The sequence below is a fragment of the Lampris incognitus genome, chromosome 6, assembly GCF_029633865.1.
Source record: "Lampris incognitus isolate fLamInc1 chromosome 6, fLamInc1.hap2, whole genome shotgun sequence".
NCBI classification, from domain to species: Eukaryota; Metazoa; Chordata; class Actinopteri; order Lampriformes; family Lampridae; genus Lampris; species Lampris incognitus.
In genome coordinates, this window is record NC_079216.1 from 5,072,730 (window position 1) to 5,096,534 (window position 23,805).

The following is a 23,805-nucleotide window of genomic DNA, read 5'->3' on the forward strand; positions in this document are numbered from 1 at the left end:
AGTTCATCTGGACACAAAGTTTAGTGGGAGAAATGTTTCATCACTCATCTAAGCCCTCCTGATTCCTAAGTGACTTCGTCAGTCTCGGCTGACTGCAGGTATCCCTTATAAACAATACAGTGGCATAAGGCCTGAAACCAGCGATTGGTTGGTTTCATATGCAAATTGCTGTGAGCATTAACTAGAGTTACAATGGCCATGTGTACTATTCACAGAGGATTGGGGAATAGATGCAATCACAGTGTTGTAAGATGGTGACAGATGGACTCTTACCCGCCCCCCCTCCCTCATCACATAGATGGCCTCTTTGACTTCCCATTCAAACCAGCGTTCCTCCCTATCAAGGATGTGCACATCCTCATCCGTGAAAGTGTGGCCACTGTCCTGTAGATGGTTGTAGACCGTGGAGTCCTGGCCTGACAAGGTAGCTCTTCTGTGCTGTGCCATCCGCTTCGCCAGAGTCTGATTTCCCTGATGTACAAGCCACAGCAATCCTCCTGACACCTAACAACGTACGCTATACTGCTCTGTTTGTGCCGGGGAACCCGATCCTTGGGGTGGACCAATTCCTGGTGCGACGTGTTTTGCGGTTTGAAAGCAACTGAGACGCGGTGTTTGAAAAACACACGTCTCAACTGTTCTGACACTCCTGCCACATGTGGAATCATCACTGGTTTACGCTTGGGCAGCTGTTGTCCTTCTCCTCTCGTGGACGTTTGGGCGTCTTCCTGGCTTTGACAAATGCCCAGTTAGGATAACCAAACTTACCCCACGCCTGTTTAATGTGAGATTTCTCACCTTCCCCGGCCACTGCGTTGGTGGGGACGCTGTCAACTCAGTGGTGCTGACGACTCCTGTTTATAGGGTTGGAGATACCTGCAGTCAGCTGAGAAAACAAGAATCCATGGTCCCATGCTGCCACCTGGCTCCTCCCCCACCATGTCTTCCTCTCACGTCTCCAAATACAAAGGATTCAGTTGCCTATGGGTAGAAAAGGGCTCAAGCTCTTAACCATCTACCAGGTTCATGAACAGTCTAAGTCAGCTGAGGCTGATAAAGTCACTTAGGTGAGTGATGAAACATTTTTCCAACTAAGAGTTGTGTCCAGATGAGCTGACTCAACTTTCCGGGATTTCCTAACCTGGATTATTGAGCGAGCGTCAAGAAAAATAAAGTGAAATTTCAGAAAATGTGCTGAAAATCAAAATGCAATACAATTCAATACAGACATGTTGGTGTAAACACCAACCGATTCAGTCCTTCCAATTAAGTAGTAGGAAACCCTGCCTATGAGAAATACATTACATGGTTATGTATTGAACATGGGCACCTCCAGGACTCTGCACTCTGACTTTTAACCTCTGACCTGTGTTCCAGCTGTTGTTGCAGGAGGACCAGGGCAGGTCCCAGGTGAAGGAGTTGGACAGGTAGAAGATGGCCCAGGCCAACACGATGACGTAATAAATGTTTAACAGCGCCACAATGACCTGAGTGGCATAGCCAACCCCTGACAGAAGACAGAGATGAATGAGAAGGTCAGCTTAACAGAGGACTTAGACAAATCAACTAAGCCCAACTTAAGGAGCAAGAAATAAGATACCTTTTTAACCAGAAGTTACTTTGTCCCATAGAAAACCATTAATTCAAGACACAATGGTGGTCTGCTTAGCAGCAAACCAGATGCGACATTATTTGTCTGCTATTTGAAATGTCTAGCTTATATTCAATGTCTATGCATATACTACGACACACAAGCCCATCTGAGTCTGAGTCAAAGCTTCTTCCTAAAGTCTGTTTTCTCCCCTGGGTTAACGTGTGAGCCGCTGTAAACTTGGTGTGCTTGTTTAAAGGGGGGACTTGAACAATAAAAGCTTTGGAGAAGATGGACGGTGTCCAGCGCTGACTCAGTGCCAGCTACGGTCCTGTGTTCCCCCATTTTCTCTTCTCTGTGGTGAACAGGATGGACTCTTCGCAGACCTGTTTTCACGCATGTGCATGGACACAGAGATGCAAAAAGATGCGTGTTCGCACACACAAGTGTGCATAAACCTGCATGTGCAAACACGCACAGATTCTGAGAATCCCTCCTGCATCCCATGAAATCATGCAGACATATGCGTTTGTGCCTTCATTCATTTTGTCGGCATTCCTGTGGAGCGCACAATCAACACATTGTTTCTGTCTAACAGGGGACAGACTGGAAGTATCACAGCATCACACCTGGTAAAGTGTAAAGTATTAAAACATCTCCAACAATGTTCAGGTGTCGTTAGCATGATCAGCAGATTGTGAAATACCATAAATTGCCCTGGGTTGGTTTTCAGCTACTGAGAGGACTACCCATACAATAAAACTACCAACCATCCGCCACCACTGTAAAACTACAGTGCTGCCAAATGTCAGTAAACTGGGCTTTGTTGTGTTGCATTGTGTTATTTCATCTGACCTTTGTGTCCTTTAAATGAGCAAGTTCATTTAGTGTGACTTGTGTTTTGTATTTGATCAATTATTCACTGATGATCCTGCTTTTCTCCTGCTGTAAAGTTGTTTTTAACATTTTAGCAGTAGGAGAACTACTTGTAATGGAAATACCAGTAATAGTAATAATCGTAGTAGCAGTAATAGCAATAGTAGTAGTAATCTTAGTAGCAGAAATAGTAGTAGTGGTAATGCAGTAGAATTAGAAGTAGTACTAGTAGTCCTGGTAACAGTAGTAATATTAGCGCTAGTAATAATACACTAGTAGTACTAGTCTTAGTAGTAGAAGCAGTATTAGTGGTAGAAGCACTAGTTGCAGTAGTAGTAGTAACAGTCGTAATAGAAGTGGTAGTAGTGCTGTAGAAGAATTAGTAGTACTAGTAGTCTTCGTAAGAGTAGTAAAAGTTGTAGTAATAATAAGTAGTAGTAGCAGTCATGATAGTAGCAGTAGTCGTAGTAGTAGCAATAGCAGTAGTATTGTGGTAGAGTAAGAATAGCAGTATTCTTAGTAACAGTAGTAGTAATGGTAGTAATAATGTGGTACAATTAGAAGTAGTGGTAGTAGTAGTCATAATTTTAGTAGCAGTACCTTCAAACAGAGGGCAGATCTTCCTCCAGCAGGTGATCCCACCCTCGGTGGTGAACTGTCCCAACGCCGTCTCTAGGAAGAAGACGGGAATGCCACAGGCGAAGAGGAAGATGAGGTAGGGGATGAAGAATGCACCTGGATGGAGAACAGAAGTTGATGGAACAGTTTGCTCGTGATTCCTAAGTAGCAGAATGTTGACAAAATGTTTGGCCAGCAGCTGCCTGAAGCCTTGGGTCCTGTCACTGTAGATACCGACCCTGCTGAAAATCTCACTAGTGACTTAAATGTAACCCTCTCTAGTCTCCTTGATTCAGATGCACCTCTCACTACCAGAGCTAGGAGACGAGTTCCAGTTCGTCTTACCATGCCTCGGTCAAGGGCACAGACAGGAGTATTAACCCTAACATGCATGTCTTGTTGATGGTGGGAGGAAACCAGAGCACCCGGAGAAACCCCACCGCAGACACGGGGAGAACATGCAAACTCCACACAGAGGATGACCTGGGATGACCCCCCAAGGTTGGACAACCCCAGGGTTCGACCCCAGGACCTTCTTGCTGTGAGGCGACAGCGCTAACCAAGGTGCCACCACGCCGCCCTATGAAAGAGTGTTTATTGAAATACAAGCATAGCTCTCTCACTTAATCAATATTGATAAACATAATCCAGATTTCTCTCTGACACTGTAGCTAAATTTACTATAAAGCAGCCGTCTAGTAGCTGCTCACCATTCACGGCCCGCGAGTTTCTAGACTTTCTGTAATGAGGTTAATGAGATCATAAACAAAATTGGTTCTTCAACTCCAGCTACTCCTCCGGATCCGATCTTAGCACATTCATATCTATACAATGAGTCACTGATGGTCCTTGTTATTACAGCTCTTGAGAATATCTCTCTTGATACGTTGACTAAGCTTGGGTCACCTTCTAAACCAACTGCTTGCCTACTTGATAGTTTACCAACAAAACTTTTTAAAGATCTCTGGCCTTTTCTGGGTCCTACAATGCTAGACATTGTTACTTTTTTTTACTTACAACTGGCACTGTTTCCAGCAGTTTTAAGACAGCTGTGGTCAAACTTCTACTTAAGAAACTGCACCTCAATGCATGGTCTCTTAATAACTATTGACCAATCTCTAATCTTCCATTCTTTTCTTTTTTTTTCTATAAATTTATTTCTGATTTTTTCCCTTTTTCTCCAAGATTGAGAATGTGAGTTAAGGGCTTTAGTATTAGATCCTGAACTGATTTTAATAGACTGGATCATTATCAAAACCAGGAGATGAATCTGAAAGGACATTTGTGACCTCAGCTTCTGTAACCTGAGAAAACTGAACCTCTTCCAAGTACAGGAGAATTCATGAACTTTAAAGGATCATTGCTACTAGGTGGAATCTTTTGAAACTAGTTAATGGTCACACCTATATTTGCATATGAAACTGGTCGTTGGTTTCGGTCGTTATGCCACTGTGTTGTTTATAAGGGTGGGGACACCTGCAGTCAGTTGAGACTGAAGAGGTCACTTAGATGAGTGATGAAACGTATCTGTCAGTAAACGTTGTGTCCAGGTGAACTGATTCAACCTTCTTTGATTTTCTTCCCTGGACTATTGAGCAAGCATTAAGACATTATGACAAGTATTTTTTTAAACTATCTCGTGTTGGGCACCTGCCTACGTAGGCGCATATTACCATCTTAATAATGCGCCCTTAAAATAACAGTGAAATACTGTGCCATTGACTTAAGACCAGGTTTTTGTTGGTCAATTGTGCAATTGCCTTCCACTGCCTCAAGATAGCAATGCACCAACAAAGCACCTGACCAAACCTCATTTTAACACCAGCACGCCCATGGGCGCTCAGATGGGCACAAGTACATTTGCTATTTAGACGACATGGGTACTGGACGGGAAAATGACAACTGTGTCGGTCTGAAACCAGTAAAGACACTTGTGTTACACTTGGCGCCGCTTTGCGCCAGGTGTAAGATAGAGCCCATAGTGTGAGCTAAATTGCTAACAGGCATTACAGAACATTAGCAACAGTTGGCATGTGCATTAGCCCTCTGGTTGATGGGTCAGTGGACCAATCAAAAGACCCACAAAGAGGGATGTCCGGGTAGCGTGGTGGTCTATTCCGTTGCCTACCAACACAGGGATTTCCAGTTCGAATCTCCGCGTTACCTCCGGCTTGGTCGGGCACCCCTACAGACACAATTGGCCGTGTCTGCAGGTGGGAAGCCGGATGTGGGTATGTGTCCTGGTCGCTGCACTAGCGCCTCCTCTGGTCAGTCAGGGCACCTGTTCAAGGGGGAGGGGGAACTGGGGGGAATAGCGTGATCCTCCCACGTGCTAAGTCCCCCTGGTGAAACTCCTCACTGTCAGGTGAAAAGAAGTGGCTGGTGACTCCACATGAATCGGAGGAAGCATGTGGTAGTCTGCAGCCCTCCCCGGATCGGCAGAGTGGGTGGAACAGCAATCAGGTCGGCTCTGACGAGTGGGGTAATTGGCCAAGTACAATTCAGAGAAAAAGCAGGGACCCCCCCCCCAAAAAAAACGATCAACAGGTTCAATAAGAGATACATTACCTCATCAAGGTCTGCCTATCTTAAATGTGTTTTTCTTTCACAACACCACTACATCTCTCTCACCTCTTCCAAACAAATGCACCAGCAACCAGAGGTTGAACGGAGAAGCAATACTTATGTGAAATGAAGTCTTTCCTCCATGAAACACAAGCACTTTTATCCACAGCAAAGTCATCAAAAATCCCAAAGCGCCACCTTGCAGCTTCCATTAAAAACAGAATTAGCAGCTTCACCACTCACCTCCCCCGTTCTTATAACACAGGTAGGGAAATCGCCAGACGTTGCCGAGGCCAATGATCTCTCCCGCCACCGACAGGACAAACTCCACCTTGTTCCCCCACTGACCTCTCTCCTTCATCTTCTCCTCCGAACTGGGCACAACGTCCAGAGGACGACTGGGCCCATTGGACGGGTCGACCTTAGACTGGTTCTCCATGTATCCTGTATATCCTGAGAGAGCGAGACAGAGAGAGCGAGAGAGAAGAGAGAGAGAAAGACAAAAAGGTAAAGCAAAAGACAGAAAAGTTGAGATAGAAAGACAGAAAAGGAGATGGAGAGACATCAACAGGGAGAGAGAAAGACAAAGGAAAAAAGGAATAGAAATGAAGAAAGACAAAGGAAAAGAAAAAGAAGAGAGAGCAAAAGACAGAAGAGAAAGGAAGAGATAGATAGACAGACAGACAGACAGACAGACAGACAGACAGACAGACAGACAGACAGACAGACAGATAGATAGATAGATAGATAGATAGATAGATAGATAGATAGATAGATAGATAGATAGATAGATAGATAGATAGATAGATAGATAGATAGATAGATAGATAGATAGATAGATAGATAGATAGATAGATAGATAGATAGATAGATAGATAGATAGATAGATAGATAGATAGATAGATAGATAGACAGATACCTAGATAGATAGATAGATAGATAGATAGATAGATAGATAGATAGATAGATAGATAGATAGATAGATAGATAGATAGATAGATAGACAGATACCTAGATAGATAGATAGATAGATAGATAGATAGATAGATAGATAGATAGATAGATAGATAGATAGATAGATAGATAGATAGATAGATAGATAGATAGATAGATAGATAGCACACTTTACCAACACAGTATTCACATGCAGAAAAGAAACTAGGTTGATTTTGCCACAACCATACCCAACAGCATGGTGTCTGTGGTGAAAACCTACAGATTTCTGGGTTCCACAATCTCCCAGGACCTAAGGTGGGCATCCAACATAGACACAATCACCAAAAGGGCCCAGCAGAGGTATGTGTGCAACAGAGTTATCAAATCAGTCTCATAAAATCAGTCTCATAAATTTACTAACCATTAATTCTGGTGTTTAAAATTTCATGATTGAAATACTAAAATTGATGAAATAATCAAATCAGTCTCATAAAATTATCAACCATTAATTTTGATGTTCAATAGTTAAAATTGAACCATTCAAGTTGATGGAATAATCAATGTTGCACCAACTGGGGTCATTTAATTGGCAGATGAGTGCTGTCACAGTGAGTACTGTCACAAAACACGATTTACTTCAATGAAAACCATTTATTAGAACAATTAATTAAAAATAGAATAATACTAATTAGTTACAATCAATAATTGAGCAGCAATGAGATGAACAAGTCAAGTCAATTTTAATCATATAGCCCAATATCACAAATTAACAATTTGCCTCAGGGGGCTGTAAAGCGATACAACATCCTGTACTTAGACCCTAGCATCAGATAAAGAACAACTCCCTAAAAAAACTCCTTTAACAGGGATAAAAATAGAAACAAACGTCAGGGAGAGCAATAGGGGAGCGATCTCTCTCCCAAGATGGGCAGACATGTCCATTATTTGTCTTTGAGGTGTTAAGGACTGGGATTGTTGTCCTTACACCACTCAGCCAGATGTTCCACCTCAAGCCTGTAGGAAGTCTCCTCATTGTCTGAAATCAACCAAACTAGTGCGGTGTCGTCCGCAAATTTAATTATGGAGTTGGAGGTGTGGATGGGGATGCAGTCATGGATGAAGAATGTGAAGAGGATCAGGCTACCTGGCTGGGCACCCCATCTGGGCCAGCTACCTTGCTTGCATTGACCTTCCTCAGGGTGATCCTCACCTGGTGGTGCTGTAGAACGAGTGTCGACACTCCGGCGGGTGAGTTGATGAGTGGAGCAGACCCTCCTCTCTGAGTATCGAAACAGGCAAAGAACTAGTTCAGGACATTAGGCAGTTTAGCATCATCACTGGGGAGCAGTTTTAGGTTTGTAGTCAATCAGTGCCTTGATGCCGTGCCACATGCTGCAGGGGTTGTTGTTGAGCTGTTTGTATTTGTGCTTTGCATCCCTGATGACTCTGTTGGGTTTCCCCCGTGCTTCACTGTAGGCTTGTTTTTCACCTGTCCTGAAAACTGTATCCCGCTCCTTGAGTAATGCCTTCAAATTGCTGTTTATCCACGTCTTTTGGCTAGGGAAACACCTTTATTGTCTTTTGTGTTAACACATTTTCTGTGCAAAAGTTCATGTATCCTAGGACTGATCCAGCATATTCCTCAAGGTCTATTCCATCTGCAAACAAATCCCAGTCTGTATTATCAAAGCAGTCTTGCAGCAATGAGGTTGCTTCCTCAGACCACACTTGTACTGTCCTGATAGTTGGTTTTGTTCTGCAGATCCTTGGTCTGTAAACTGGGGTCCAATGGGCTACGGGGTGATGAAAGTTGTGTCAAATCTGCACGTATACACTACTGGTCAGTAGAGGGTGCCTTTGCATCAGTGATGGGAATTAATCCACTGTTAAAGCGTCAAGTCAGTTTTATGTATAGTGCATTTAAAATCAACAAAAATTTACCAAAGTACTTTACAAAGAGATTAAAATGATTACTATTAATCAAAAACACATGAATCATCAAATATAAACACAAGGATGATCAAATAAAAACACAGATATAAATAAGAGAATAAAACTAAAGTGAAAAAACAGCATCTTGGTAAAATCATAGCACAAGCAGCATTGCACAAACAACAAATAAAATACAAATAAAAGCCAGAGAGTGTTCAGGCATGCCATGATAACAATTAAGAAGCTAAAGAAAAGAGATGGGCCTTTAGACTGGTTTTAAAAATATCAATGGAGGGGGAGGATCTAATTAGCGGCAAGCTATTCCACACTTTAGGGCCAACAACTGAAAAAGCTTGATCACCTGTGGTTTTTAACTGGGTGTGTGGAATGGAAAGCAAAAACAGTGATTGGTCAGCAGATCTAAGGGGTCGAGAGGTGGAATGGGGGATGAGCAGTTCAGAGATGTAACTTGGTGCCAGTCCATGCAGTGCTTCAAAATCAAAATAAAGAATCTTAAAATCAATTCTTAACTTCACTGGTAGCCAGTGAAAGGAGGCAGATACAGGGGAGATGTGGACTCTTTTTGGTTCCAGTGAGGAATCTCACTGCTGCATTTTGAACCAGTTGTAAGTGAGTTGGGCCTAACTGACTGATAACGCTATAGAGGAAATCGGAACTGCAGTAGTCGGGGCAAAAACAACTAAAAGCGTGAATTAGAGTTTCCAAATCTTTAACGGAGATGAATGATTTTAATTGTGCAATAAATCTAACATGAAAGAAGCCAGTGCTGACAGCTGAGTTGATTTGTCTATCAAATTTTAAACCAGAATCAAAGATAACACTGAAAATTCTTGCATGAGACTTTACATTCAATGACAGAGGCCCAAGGGCATTGATTGTGGTTGTGGAGTTATCTGCAGGGCCAAAGATTAAGACCTCAGTTTTTTTCTGGTTTAGCTGAAAGAACTTTTTCGCAATCGTGGATTTTACATTTTCGACACAATTTAGAAGGGCATTAACACTGCATGGATCACAAGATTTCAGCGGGAGGTACATTTGAGTGTCATCAGCATAACAATGATAGGAGTTATGGTTTCTGAAAATAGACCCAAAAGGAAGCATATATAGGTAAAATAAAATAGGGCCTAAAATGACACCTTGTGGTACTCCACAGGAGATGGCTGTAGAGGAAGAGGACACATTATAAATTCTAATAGGCTGGTCGGTCTTGGAGGTAGGAGGTAAACCACTAAGGGGCCTGTCCTTGAATGTCAACAACATGCTTAAGGCAGTCCAAAACAATGGATTGATCAATAGTATCGAATGCGGCCAACAGATCTAGAAGAATTAAAATATTGTAATTTCCAGAATGTAAATACAAGAGCAAATTTTTTTTGTCACTCTCATGAAAGGGGATTCAGTGCCATGGTGCATTCTAAAACCTGACTGAAATTTATCTAGTATGCTGAATTTGTCCAAGAAGGCGACGAATTGAGGGGGGGGGGGGGCTTTTTCAAGAATTTTAGATAAAAATTGGAGCTTTGAGATTGGTCGGTAATTATTGGGGACGGGTGAATCTAAGTTAGGTTTTTTGATCAGAGGACAAATGATAGCATGTTTAAAGCAAGCTGGGACGTGGGCATTGACCAGGAATCTATTAATTGATAAAATACTAGGCCCGACAGTGTCCAGCACTTTCTTAAATAGGTGTGAGGGACCGAAGGGACATGTACTAGGCTTCATATGTGAGACAATATTTGTCAAAGAGGAGAGAGAAATGGGCCTGTGATGGACTGGCGGCCTGTCCAGGGTGGCTCCCCGCCTGCCACCCAATGACTGCTGGGATAGGCTCCAGCATCCCCACAACCCCGGGAGCAGGATAAGCGGTTTGGATGATGGATGGACGGATGGAGAGAGAAATGGGTTCAAAGTTGATGAGAACTGAGGAGCCTGAGCTTAACTCTGACAGCACATAGGAGGGCGATGAGATCTAATATCATATAGTGTCAATTTTGCTAATAAAGAATCTTAGGAAATATTCACAGGCATCCGATGCTGCTTCGTGACAATTTGTGACTGCAGGGTTGAGTACTGTATTTATTGTATTAAATGAAACTTCGGGTCTATCAGCGTGTTTGATGATCATATCAGAAAAATATTTGGTTCTTTCTCCATTGACACACAGTTGGTATATAGCCAGACTATCTCAGATGCTGGTAAGACACTTGGAATTTATCTTTTATCCGTTTATACTCTGCTCTCTTGCATTCCTGCCTAGCCACTAGAGTTATGGGGTTAAACCAGGGCTGAGCTTTGATTTTAGCATTTCTAACTTTGTAAGGGGCAATTGAGTTGAGAATATTAGTGCAAGTGCAATTGAATACTGTGACCAGTTCTTATGTGCCAAGACCAGCAGGGGGAACTTTAATGAGAGCAGAGGAGAAGGCATCTAACTGCCTGGCAGCAAGAGGGGTAACAGACCTGGAATAGTTTCCTGGCAGACAGGGTTTAGGAGTCTGGGAGGGAAGTGAGGAGGAAAACATAATGGGTCAATGATCAGATACATTGAGGTAGTTTATCTGGACATTGGAGCCCAGAATGCCAAATGTTAGAATAAGGTCAAGAGTATGACCATGTACATGAGTAGTACCCATCACTAACTGGGCAAGAATGAAGGAGTCAATTAGATATAGAAAATCCCGAGCAAGTGGGTTTGATGGACAGCAAATATCAATGTTAAAATTATCTAAAATTAATGTTATCAGATTTAGTAACCATAAAAGAAAAAAAGTGAAAGAATTCCTCAATAAAAACCTTGTTGAATTTGGGGGGGGGTCTGTATAAAAGTGCACAATGTACTGGAATTGACTATTCAATCTTACACAGCAGTAATTCAGAACTTGCATATTCATCAAGAGGGAATATGTTGTTTCAGCATCAGATATGCCTGTTTGATACATAACCACATTATTTAACTGCTGTTTGCCAGTTGTATTACCTTGTACAGTGTAAATTAATACCTTTGAGAAAGCAATGTAGTTGACATTTTCTGCATGTACCTCTAATATTTTTATACAGATATCCAACATGTTTATTCTGATTTTATTATGTTCCTTTACACAGAACCCATTGAGTCATCAGACTGCTGTACAAGGATTGTGGTTGTATTGGTGATGATAAAGACGCACAATTTGAAGACATCCGTGATTTGGATCGATCACCTGCAGCGGGTTCTCCTTGAAGTAATACAACACATAGTAATAACTGGGAAATTACACCTTCCCCACAGAAACAACATTAACCTCTTCCATTTAATAATACCTAGTTTTACCTTTGCGGATATTTTGGTGAAAGTAATGGAAAGGTACTGTAATCAGCAGCACATTATTCTACACAGACAGTAATATTCTAAAGTAATTGATTACTTTCAAATGAAAGTAACTAGTAATTTGTAAGGCATTACATTTTGAAAAGAACTTGCCCAACACTGGTTCTATGCAGTTTTTACCCGTTGAAGGGCCAAGTAGCTGTAGTGCGTAACCGTGCTGGAAAGAGTGCACATAGCATTGGTCGCTGACAATGTTCACGTCATTGAACTTCACTATTTGTGTGAGCCAAGACTAAAGACTTAAGATAATATTAAACATGTTTGATTTTATCAGAACTTAAAGACAAGAAAAGGTGTCTTTATGTATGCTCAATAAACCAGGTGAGGAAATCACAGGAAGGCGAATCAGTTCATGTGGACACAACGTTTATTGACAGATACGTTTCATCACTCATCTAAGTGACCTCTTCAGTTTCAACTGACTGCAGGGATCCCCATCCCTATTTTTATTGGACCCCCCCCCTTTTTCTCCCCAATTGTATCCGGCCAATTACCCCACTCTTGCGAGCCGTCCGAATCGTTGCGCCACCCCTTCTGACACATGCATCCTCCGATACATGTGGAGTCGCCAGCCAATTCTTTTCACCTGACAGTGAGGAGTTTCACCAGGGGGCGTAGCGCATGGGAGGATCACACTATTCCCCTCCAGTCCCCCCTCCCCCCTGAACAGGCGCCCCGACTGACCAGCGGAAGCGCTAGTGCAGCTACCAAGACACATACCCATGTCCTGCTTCGCATCCACAGACACGGCCAATTGTGTCTGTAGGGATGCCTGACCAAGCCGGAGGTAACACGGAGATTCAAACCAGCGAAGCCCATGTTGGTAGGCAATAGTTTCATATGCAAATATGGGCGTAACCATTAACTACAGTTTCAGTGGCAATGTGTACTATTCACAGAGGATTTGGGAATGGCTGCAATCACAGCATTGTAAGATGGTGACAGATGTACTCTGAGCCACCCCCCCCCCGGTTCAGGGATGGTCATTCCCTCTTAACATAGATGGCCTCTTTGACTCCCCATTCAAACCAGCGTTCCTCCCTATCAAGGATGTGAACATCCTCATCCTTGAAAGAGTGGTGACTGGCCTGTAGATGGTGTGGTTGGTAGAGTCCTGATCTGAGGTGTTAGCTCTCCTGTGTTGCGCCATCCTCTTGGCCAGCATCTGTTTATTTTCCCCAATGTACAAGTCATGGCAATCCTCCTGGCACTTAACAGCGTACACTATATTGCTCCATTTGTGAGACTGGGTGTGCTATGGGTTCCCCAGTCTCACCTGTAGTGGCCAACTTGTATATGGAGGAAGTGGAAGAGGGCTCTGATGCCCTATCCAGGGACACCACGTAGCCATTGGTCCAGATTGGTGGACGACACCTGGGTTAATATTAAATCTCAGGACGTAGCACATTTCACCGACCACATTAACTCTGTGGACACCACATCAAGGTCACCAGGGAGGATGTGGAACATGACAGGTTAGCCTTCTTAAGACTGTGAAATTGCAATTGGTGATAGAGGATGTTTACTGTAAACCAACACATACTGATCAATACTTAAGGTTTGACTCTCATCATCCACTGGAGCACAAACTAGGAGTCATCGGGACACTGTACCACCGAGCTGACAACGTCCCCACCGACACAGCGGCCGGGGAAGGGGAGACATCTCACAATAAACAGGCCCTGGTTAAGTGCGGTTATCCTAACTGGGCGTTTGTCAAAGCCAGGAAGACGCCCAAACAGTGCACCAGCTGATCAAAGAGAGGAGAAGGACCACAACTGCCTAAGCATAGAGCAATGACATGTCTGTATGTGGCGGGAGTGTCGGGAAAGTTGAGACACGTATTTTCCAAACACCACGTTTCAGTTGCTTTCAAATCGCAAAACATGCTGCGCCAGAAGTTGGTCCACCCCAAGGATCGGGTCCCCCGGCACAAACAGAGCAATATAGTGTACGCTGTTAAGTGGCAGGAGGACTGCCAAGACTTGTACATTGAGGAAACTAAACAGATGTTGGCCAAGAGGATGGCACAACACAGGAGAGCTGAAGTGTCAGCCCGGGACTCCACAGTCTACATCATCTACAGGCCAGAGGCCACTCTTTCAAGGATGAGGATAGGCAGGAATGCTGGTTTGAACGGGGAGTCAAAGAGGCCATCTATGTGAAGAGGGAACGACCATCCCTGAATTGAGGCGAGGGCCTGAGAGTATATCTATCTCCATCTTATAATGCTGTGATTGCAAACGTCCCCAAATCCTCTGTGAATAGTACACATGGCCATTGAAACTCTAGTTAATAGTCACGCCCATATTTGCATATGAAGCTGGTCGTTGGTTTCGGTCATTATGTCACTGTATTGTTTATAAGGGTGAGGACACCTGCTGTCAGTTGAGACTGAAGAGGTCACTTAGACGATGATGAAACGTATCTGTCAAACGTTGTATCCAGATGAACTGATTCAACCTTCCTTGAAGACAAGACTAACTTAAAACAGCTCGGACCGACTTTAATGAACCCCTTACACCAAACAGTCGAGATGACGGGAGAGCGCCACAACTCTATCAAGACTCTCATGATTTTATTCTGACATTGTAAATTTGTCTGCCGGCATTAGGTGTCAGGGTTGATACGATTCTATCTGCTAACAGATGACTGTCTTTGTAAGTCGCTTTGAATAAAAAAAATTCCTTATAGAGAAAATGTAAAATGCAAATTAATAAGATTCTACATCTTCAGCAACAACAAACGAGCAAATGCCCTTGAGCAAGGCACTCAACACCCAACTGCTCTAACAGAGAAGTGGCTAACCAGTGGCCACTAGCCAAGACTAGGGTTGTACTGGGCAGTTACCAGTGGCTGAAGATTGGGGTTGTACTGGGCAGTTACCAGTGGCCAGCATTTGAAGACTGGGGTTGTATTGGGTAATTAGAAATATAACGTAAAAATAAATACCCGTACTATTCAATCAAATAATTCCTCTGAATGTAAGCAATATGAATAAGTCTAGGTAGGGATACGCGTAAGTCAATGAGTATAAGTCAAATCATAAATATATTAAAAAATAAATATAGAATAACAAATATAAAAATAAATATAGTCAAATCATAAATATAAAAATAGTCAATAAAAAAATAAAAAATATAGTCAAAAAATATAAATAAAACAAAAAATAAAAATATAAATAAATAAATAATATAAAACAAAAAATATAGTCAAATACAGTTTGATATAAAAATAAATATAGTCAAATCATAAATACATATTTCCATACCATAACCGGCCCTGACACATGTATTTACCTCACATTTACTATCCCTTCTAAAGTTTACATGAAACCCGGATTGAAGGTGGAGAGGCCAGTTCACAGGGAGACTTTGCGGCTGAAACATTTCTCTGACATGCCAAAATATGCTCGTTCTCATTCACAAGGGCAGAACATGTCGCTAGCGTCCCTGTCTTGAGGGAGGCCGGTAATTGCCGGGTATTACGTGAGCATGTTTGGAGCTGGTGAAGCCCTCGGCTGGGCCCTGTTCAGGGGCCGGCGATGCTGAAAGACCCTCTCTCTGTGGAGGAAACAGACGGCCCACTGACTGTGCTCACTCCTGTCAGGTTACATTAGCAGGCTTCTTGCTCACCCTCTCTCTCGCCCCCTCTCTCTCTCTCTCTCTCTCTCTCTCGCCCTCTCTCTCTCTCTCGCCCTCTCTCTCTCTCTCGCCCTCTCTCTCTCTCTCTCTCTCTCTCTCTCTCTCTCTCGCCCTCTCTCTCTCTCTCTCTCTCTCTCTCGCCCTCTCTCTCTCTCACTATCTCTCTCTCTCTCTCTCTCTCGCCCTCTCTCTCTCTCTCACCCTCTCTCGCCCTCTCTCTCTCTCGCCCTCTGTCTCTCTCGCTGTGCTTCATGATGAGATGCAGGCTAGCGAGGCCAGTTGTTGCAGATCAAATCAAACAAACCGAGGATTAGCTTGTTTGAGATCGTAAAACGTATACATGGGTTTTATGAAATTTCTTTTTCTCACCCATTAACACACACACACCCACACACACTAGAGTTAAAGTCTATTTCCCTAACCCCAAAATAACCTTCAAGGCTAATTCCATTTTTTTTCCTACAACCTGGGTCCTATTTTCATAGATTTTTCCATCATTCCTATCAGTTATGAATTCATTTTACTCACCGGCTTCATTCAGTAGATGTTGGACGTGGCCCACCACTGGACTCAGCTTTACAGCAGTGTCTTATGGGACAACTGAAAAGGAGTCTTTAAACAGCAAACCCCCTTAGAGTCTCAGTCAGACGGTGTCCATGACTGTCCATTATCTATGACTTCTCTACGGTGCTGGCCGGCTAGTTTATGGATGGTTACTACTACCTACGGTAAGTATAGGCTGCTACTTCCTGCAGGCTGAACCAGGAAGTACATCAGCAGTGTCCTCCACCATTGATCATACTGGACATCCATCCATCCATCCATCCATTATCCAAGCCGCTTATTCGAACTGGGCTCACGATATGCTGGAGCCTATCCCAGCAGTCATTGGGCAGCAGGCAGGGAGACACCCTGGATAGGCCGCCAGTTCATCACAGGACCCACACACATATTCCCACCTAGGGACAGTTTAGTACGGCCGAGTCACCTGACCTACAGGTCTTTGGACTGTGGGAGGAAACCGGAGCACCCGGAGGAAACCCACGCAGACACGGGGAGAACATGCAAAATCCACACAGAGGACGACCCCAAAGGTTGGACTACCCCGGGGCTCGAACCCAGGACCTTCTTGCTGTGAGGTGACCGCACCAACCACTGCGCCACCGTGCCGCCCCGGCGGTGGTCCTGTGTCCAACCTCTACGATATGAAGCTGTTGAGCGAAATGAGACCGTAACTGATATGTCTGACGGAAAAAAAACTATGGAAATGAGACCCACAATGTTGGACAAGCAGAATTACCCTTTAACCCAGATCTCAATTCTAATGCCTAACTTTAATACTGGGCCTAAGCCTTACTACAATCTCAGCTGCAACCCGTGACCCAAAATGTCCCCGTGAGGCAGCTTGTTTTTCATTTATTATCCTTACGGGGAAACTTGGCCCCACTGAGGACAGATAATAGAGACCCCCCCCCCACACCACACACACACACACACACACACACACACACTAGGTCACCCATAAACCAGACTTGATTTCTTCCTTTCCCTGTGCATTCAGAGCGTTTCTCACAGGCCGGAGGAAGCAGCCTGCTCTCCTGACAGAGTTGAGCTCTTAAGAAACGCGGGTGTTAGAAAGCACGTTGAGACAGAAAGTCTTGGGAATGCACCGCGACTAGCGAAGGGCAGAGGTGGAGGAGCACAAGTGTTTTTGACAGTGTGTGTGTGTGGGGGGGGGAGGGGTGGGGGGGTTGGGACCCATCCTGGGAGCCAAAGTCCCCTGCACTGGAGCCAAATTGTGGTCTTTGGTAAAAATAGAGCCCCTTGTTTCCAGAAGGTATTCGGTGGGAATGAAGGCTTGCCTTCACAAAGACGGCGGAGCCCCTCTTCTCAGCTGCGACTCTGAGCTGGCAACCTGCGGCTTCCACCATGCCGGATCACGATTTACCTTCCCCATTCACCGACTCGGTGTGGGGCCTCGAACGACACGACCCACAAGCCAAATACCTTGCGTCCACATCGCCACGAGAGACGCCTTCAAACACCCGTCCTTTTGTTAACAGGTTGAAACCACATATCCACCTTATTTTTAGAAGCAGCAGCACGAGCAGACGGAGATGCTTTCAGAAAGATGGAGGAGACTGTGAGAAAATATGAAAAGACTGAAAATGACCCCCCCCCCCATCCCCATCCCAGCTAGCGCTGCCAATATCACTTCTGTCTGAAAAGCTCTATACACCGACTGGCTGAACGACTGACCGACTGTAACGTGGTCTGTGTGAATCAATCATTTTGACAGGCCGCCAATCCATAGCGAAAAAGAAACTGGCAGCTCATACATCATCCCTTCACCAAACCAAAAAAAAATTCTCTTTGTCTTTTTTTCCCAAAACACCGCCATTGGAAAATATAAAACACGACAAAGCAGCGCACAAACAACAACATGGTGAAAACATGGCTCCTACCAAGCACACGTCTCTACTTGAGATGGCTGATCAGGAACAACTTATCGTCATCTCATTCATGTACTTGCGTACACAAAAGAGACACAGTCAACAACACAGTCCATTCAGCAAATTTGCAACACAACTCAAAAAGTTCACTGTCCAAGAGAACGAACGCCAGCCAGGATGACTGCTGGACCTGCCGGTCTGCGTGGGCTAGCAGCTAGCTTAGCCTGCCCCGCTTCCACGTCCTGTCACACCGCCCTCGGTGTTTCCTCTTCAGGCACAGCTCCAGAAAGGCCTGTGGTCTTTGGGCCCACAGGATGCAGCAGACCAAGCTCCTTCAGCTGACCAGCGCCAGCTCTCCCAGCCAGACACCTTCGACCCACCTCCCCCGCACTCCACACGACGACACAAACGCAGACGCACAATCGAAGCTAGGCGAGGCTGCCGCCAGACCGCCCTTGGTGTCCTCTTGGTGTTATCAGAACTGTCAGTCTGCACGGGCTAGCAGTTAGCTTAGCCTGCCCCGCTCTCCCAGCCAATCCAACACCGGCTCTCCCAGCCATCAAACCAGATCGCCGATCACAGACATAAATCCTCGTAAAACTGGTTCACATGATGACACAAACTCAGATGTAGACGTAGACACTGCGAGGCCGCCGCAAACGTGAGTCCCCGCCATGATTTCACAACTTAACATTTTCAGCAAGCCAATCTGCAGACATTGACCATATTCACGTGGCAGTGATTTTTCCGTCAAGTGACGCTCAGGGTGGGAAAGCTAAAAAGAACCGCTACGTCTTACTGCTGTGTGCCATGTTGTAACTCGTATTAACATACAGAATCACATCTTTCATTTCACCAGTTCCCGTCCAAAAAATGGACCACATTTCTGAAACCTGGAGATGTGTCAGGCCATATTTCACTCCCTGTTCAACCATTTAGCCGTCATTTTGACTGCTTTGGATTTACAAAGTTTAATAACTTTGTGGAAAAGACAAAGATACAGACCTGCCGCTCCCCGAATGCTCCTAAAATTGCATATATCTGCATTACAGAGTTTAACTGCACAGGAAAAAAAGCGTTCAAGGCCTACCAAATCAAATGGGAAACAGAGAATACCGGCGTGACGTTGTGAATGTATGCCTGACTGTGATCAAAGGATGATGATGATGAAGGCTGTTCACTTATGACTGGACATCAGTGTTGTCTCTGCTTTACTTTTGATATTCAGGTTGTAACTCATATTAACATACAGAATCACATCTTTCATTTCACCAGTTCCCGTCCAAAAAATGGACCACATTTGAAGTGAAGGGGTGTGAATACTTTCCGGATGCACTGTATATAATGGACAGATGTGTGTGTCAGCCCTGTGATGGCTTGGTGGCCTGCCCAGAGTGTCTCCCTGTCTGCCGCCCAATGACTGCGAGGACAGGCACCAGCATCCCCGCGACCCTGAGAGCAGGATAAGCGGTTTGGATAATGGATGGATGGATGGACAAAACTACCAGCCGCCATTCTTCTTCCTCACCAAGATGGCCAAAGCCGCTCAATCACCCCGGCAGCAGCCATCTCGTGGATTTTTTCCTCCGCCCACTGCCGCTTAGCGAGGACCAGCCGATGGGGGCTTAGATGGATGGGCTGGGCAGGGCCGGTCTCGGTGGCATGCTGGACCAGCCCAGTCTGCCTGCAGTCAGTCTCTAACAGTGAAGATGTCCGCATAGTCATCGAGGAGGCGTTTCAACTGGTGGCGCTGCTGTGGGTCAAGGCAGTCGCTGCCGCGCTGTCGTAAGTCTCGTATAGCCACGGTCATATCAGTGGAGGGCAGGACAGCAGGCTCAGCGACCAGGGCTGAGGCAGGTTGGGGTGACGCAGGGCTGCTGGTGGTGGGTGTGCTGCAGAGGGCTTGCACAGTGGTCTGGGCCACTGGGGCGGAGACGCACAGGGGGAGCAGCGGCTGCTTGGCCACTGGTGCATTGGTCTTTGGGCTTGATCTTCCCCTAATCGGACTGGAGCACCACGGTCTTCGTGCTGAGGGCGACGTCGCCCCCAACACGTTAACACAGACTACCCAGTGGGTCAGCAGGGTAGGCCAATGATGCACGGGTCTCGGATGTTGGTGAGGCAGAACTTGTGCGCCAGCTCCAAACGCCAAGAACCACACAACGCAACCACAACAATCAAAACGCAAACATCACATCACCAAAACAACGATTTCAACTTGAACATTAAAAGTTCCATGAGCCTTTACGCTCCCCCCGGCGCAGGACCGCCGACAGTCAGAGTGACCGCCTCCTCCGGTCACTACAATACTTATGTGACAACTAGACTAAGTAAGGACTCAGACCAAACTGGTACAACAGACCCCATCCAGACAATCAGCCATCGCTGTGGGTCAGAGAGTTCAGACCTGTCAGGCCAACCGACACAAATCAGTCCTGATTCGTCAGCATCGGTCATGCGTGTTATGATGAATGTCGTAAAGCCAAACTGTCCTTGCATACGAACAGTGGATAACAGCGCCTCCAAGCCTTATGAATACAGTCTGACGATTAATTCAGAAAAAGGAGTCTTGATCATTTTCAAACCTGCTTACTCTACATGGCTTACTTGTCGATACTGAGACATAAATCATCTCATTTGCTCTTCTGCTCATACTCTTGTGCTATATCCATGGGGGGGGGGGGCGAGAGAGAGAGATCTTTTCTCTGTTGCTCTGAGGTTTATATCATCCCTCCCCCCCAGATAAGTTTATTTTCTGTGTGTTTTTTTTCCTCATCTGAATGGATGGTCAAAGGTAAGGGGGATTTCATACATTGCAATTTATTGTTTACATCTGAAAGAAAATGTGATTGTAAAAGCCTCTGGGACTTAACTGTGACTTAAAGGCTATAGATATAAAATCCCCCCCCCCCATTGTACCCGTCCAATTATCCCACTCTTCCGAGCCGTCCCAGTCGCTGCTCCACCCCCTCTGCTGATCCGGGGAGGGCTGCAGACTACCACATGCCTCCTCCCATAGATGTGGAGTCACCAGCCGCTTCTTTTCACCTGACAGTGAGGAGTTTCACCAGGGTGACGTAGCACGTGGGAGGATCACGCTATTCCCCCCAGCTCCCCCTCCCCCCCCCCCGAACAGGTGCCCCGACCAACCAACCAGAGCAGGCACTAGTGCAGAGACCAGGACACATACCCACATCCGGCGTCCCACCCGCAGACACGGCCAATCGTGTCTGTGGAGATGCCCGACCAAGCCGGAGTTAACACGGGGATTCGAACCGGCGATACCCGTGTTGGTAGGCAACGGAATAGACCGCTACCTTACCTGGACCTCCATACATGTAAAACTTGGCTTGACTCTAGCAGATCTGAATGAGTGATGTGATAGTAAACTGCAGATTACTGTACTTGCATGCTGTAGTGTTAATATAGAGGCTGCTCCTACAAAGTTCACCAATACACTGTGAGAGCTCATTTCTAACACTCCACACGAGTACTGAGACCATTTAACATGGGTCAGTGGCGTTAAATTTTAATATTAATCATGTTAATTTGATTACAGTGTTAAACTGACAACATTTTAAAAATAGTTTTTCCTCATTAGGACAGGGGTGGTCGTGTGATTGTAAAGCCCTTCAGGACTACCCTGTGATGTCTTGACTTTCCAAATAAACTTGACTTGACTTGGTTAAAATATCTCACTGGGATGTGAACCCATACAGAAACTTTAAATGTGTCATTTTTGAGTTTTGTTGAAAATACCATTAAAACATATTAACACCAAAGACGATTAAAACCCTCTCTTATATCCAACTTTGCTAAAAGAAAGTAGAAAAATAAAAAAAATCCAAGGATCGTAGAAGAAATAAAAAAAAGTCTTGAGGATCGTAAAGAACTTTTGTCTCTCAACATCACAAAGTAATCCTGCTTTTACGCATGCACCACACATCCATGCACCATACATCCATGCACCATACATCCATGCACCATACATCCATGCACCATACATCCATGCGCCATACCATCCATGCACCACACCATCCATGCACCACACCATCCATGCACCATACCATCCATGCACCACACCATCCATGCAGCATACCATCCATGTGCCATATCCACGCACCAAACCATCCATGCACCATACATCCATGCACCATACCATCCATGCACCATACATCCATGTGCCATATCATCCATGCACCATACATCCATGCGCCATACCATCCATGCACCACACCATCCATGCACCACACCATCCATGCACCATACCATCCATGCACCACACCATCCATGCAGCATACCATCCATGTGCCATATCCACGCACCAAACCATCCATGCACCATACATCCATGCACCATACCATCCATGCACCATACATCCATGTGCCATACCATCCATGCACCATACCATCCATGCACCATATCATCCATGCGCCATACCATCCATGCACCACACCATCCATGCACCATACCATCCATGTGCCATATCCACGCACCATACCATCCATGCACCATACATCCATGCACCACACACACCACCCATGCACCATACCATCCATGCACCATACATCCATGCACCACAAACACCATCCATGCGCCATATCATCCATGCACCATACCATCCATGACTGAAGCACAACACACCTGCAAGCATCAGTTCAACGAGCTCAAACTTGTGTCGTCATATATTCAAATAAATCAGTCGAAGTTCTCATGCAGGAGTTACACACCTTTGATGATGATGAACTGCTGGAGGCTTCCGGAAGGAATCGGAGGGCAGGCAGACAGGTTAAGCAGCCTGTCCGTGTGTCCGGGTCCACTGTGTAACGTCTGCAGACGGAGATCTCCCGAGTCTCAAAACCTCAGCACAGTCCTCAATGAGCTTCTCCCTCTGTACCCCCTCTATACCCCCCATCCCCCCACCCCATACACACAAACACCCAACATTCCCTTCTCCAGCTCCATTCAGAAAACTAAACACACACACACACACACACACACACACTAGCGGTCTGTGCCGACTGCAGCATGGTGGGCCGATTGCGTAACCTTTTGACACACACATTTTGTCAGGGCATTTCTGTCCATCGAGTGACCAGAAAATGTGAAGGAAACGCTGGTTGATATTGTGTGTGGGTCACATGGCACTGCTGGTTGTGTATTACAGACGCACACACACACACACACACACACACACACACACACACACACACACGTGCCCGTGTATAAGCGCGCGCGCACACACACACACACACACACACACACACACACACACACACAGAGCTTTGCCTTCCTATATTTGTGGGGACCCCTTGTTGATTTACATTCATTCCCTCGTCCAGTGACTCTCAAACTTTTGGACTAAGCACCATCTCTGATCAAACCAAAGCACCCAAGTACCAAATCTCTGTGACTATTATGAGCACGTGCAACACACACACACACACACACACACACACACACACACACACACACACACACACACACACACACACACACACACAATATTTAAATGTCATAGTGGTTTTCATTTGGCTTTGCCAATTTCTCAGCGCTTACAACAAATTTTCAGTCATCAGTTGGACCACTAAGGGGCGCTCTGTGTACCTCTCAGAACGGCCTAAGCCATTAACCCTTACTCTAACCTTAACCTAATCCCACTTCTAACTGTAACCCTTGTGGTTGCGGGGTGTGAGTTAGCGTCGGCTGGAAGCAGAGAGAGAGGGGGCGTGGGTTGCGGGAGAGCAGACGCTTCTGTGAGTTGGGAGGCTGATTAGTGATCAGCCTCAGTTATGACTAATT

At 45.2% G+C, this 23,805-nt stretch overlaps 1 protein-coding gene across 1 annotated transcript in view; it reads right to left on the minus strand.

Moving 5' to 3' along the window:
* Positions 1-6,089, minus strand: part of slc6a13 (solute carrier family 6 member 13) — a 29,223-nt gene extending 23,134 nt beyond the window's left edge. Inside the window, exons 1-3 of the mRNA XM_056281666.1 lie at positions 5,894-6,089; positions 3,068-3,202; positions 1,367-1,507 (exon numbers count right to left, since the gene is read on the minus strand). Coding sequence (XP_056137641.1) covers positions 1,367-1,507; positions 3,068-3,202; positions 5,894-6,089 — 472 coding nt within the window. The remainder of the gene's footprint in view (positions 1-1,366; positions 1,508-3,067; positions 3,203-5,893) is intronic.
* Positions 6,090-23,805: the final 17,716 nt, after the last annotated feature.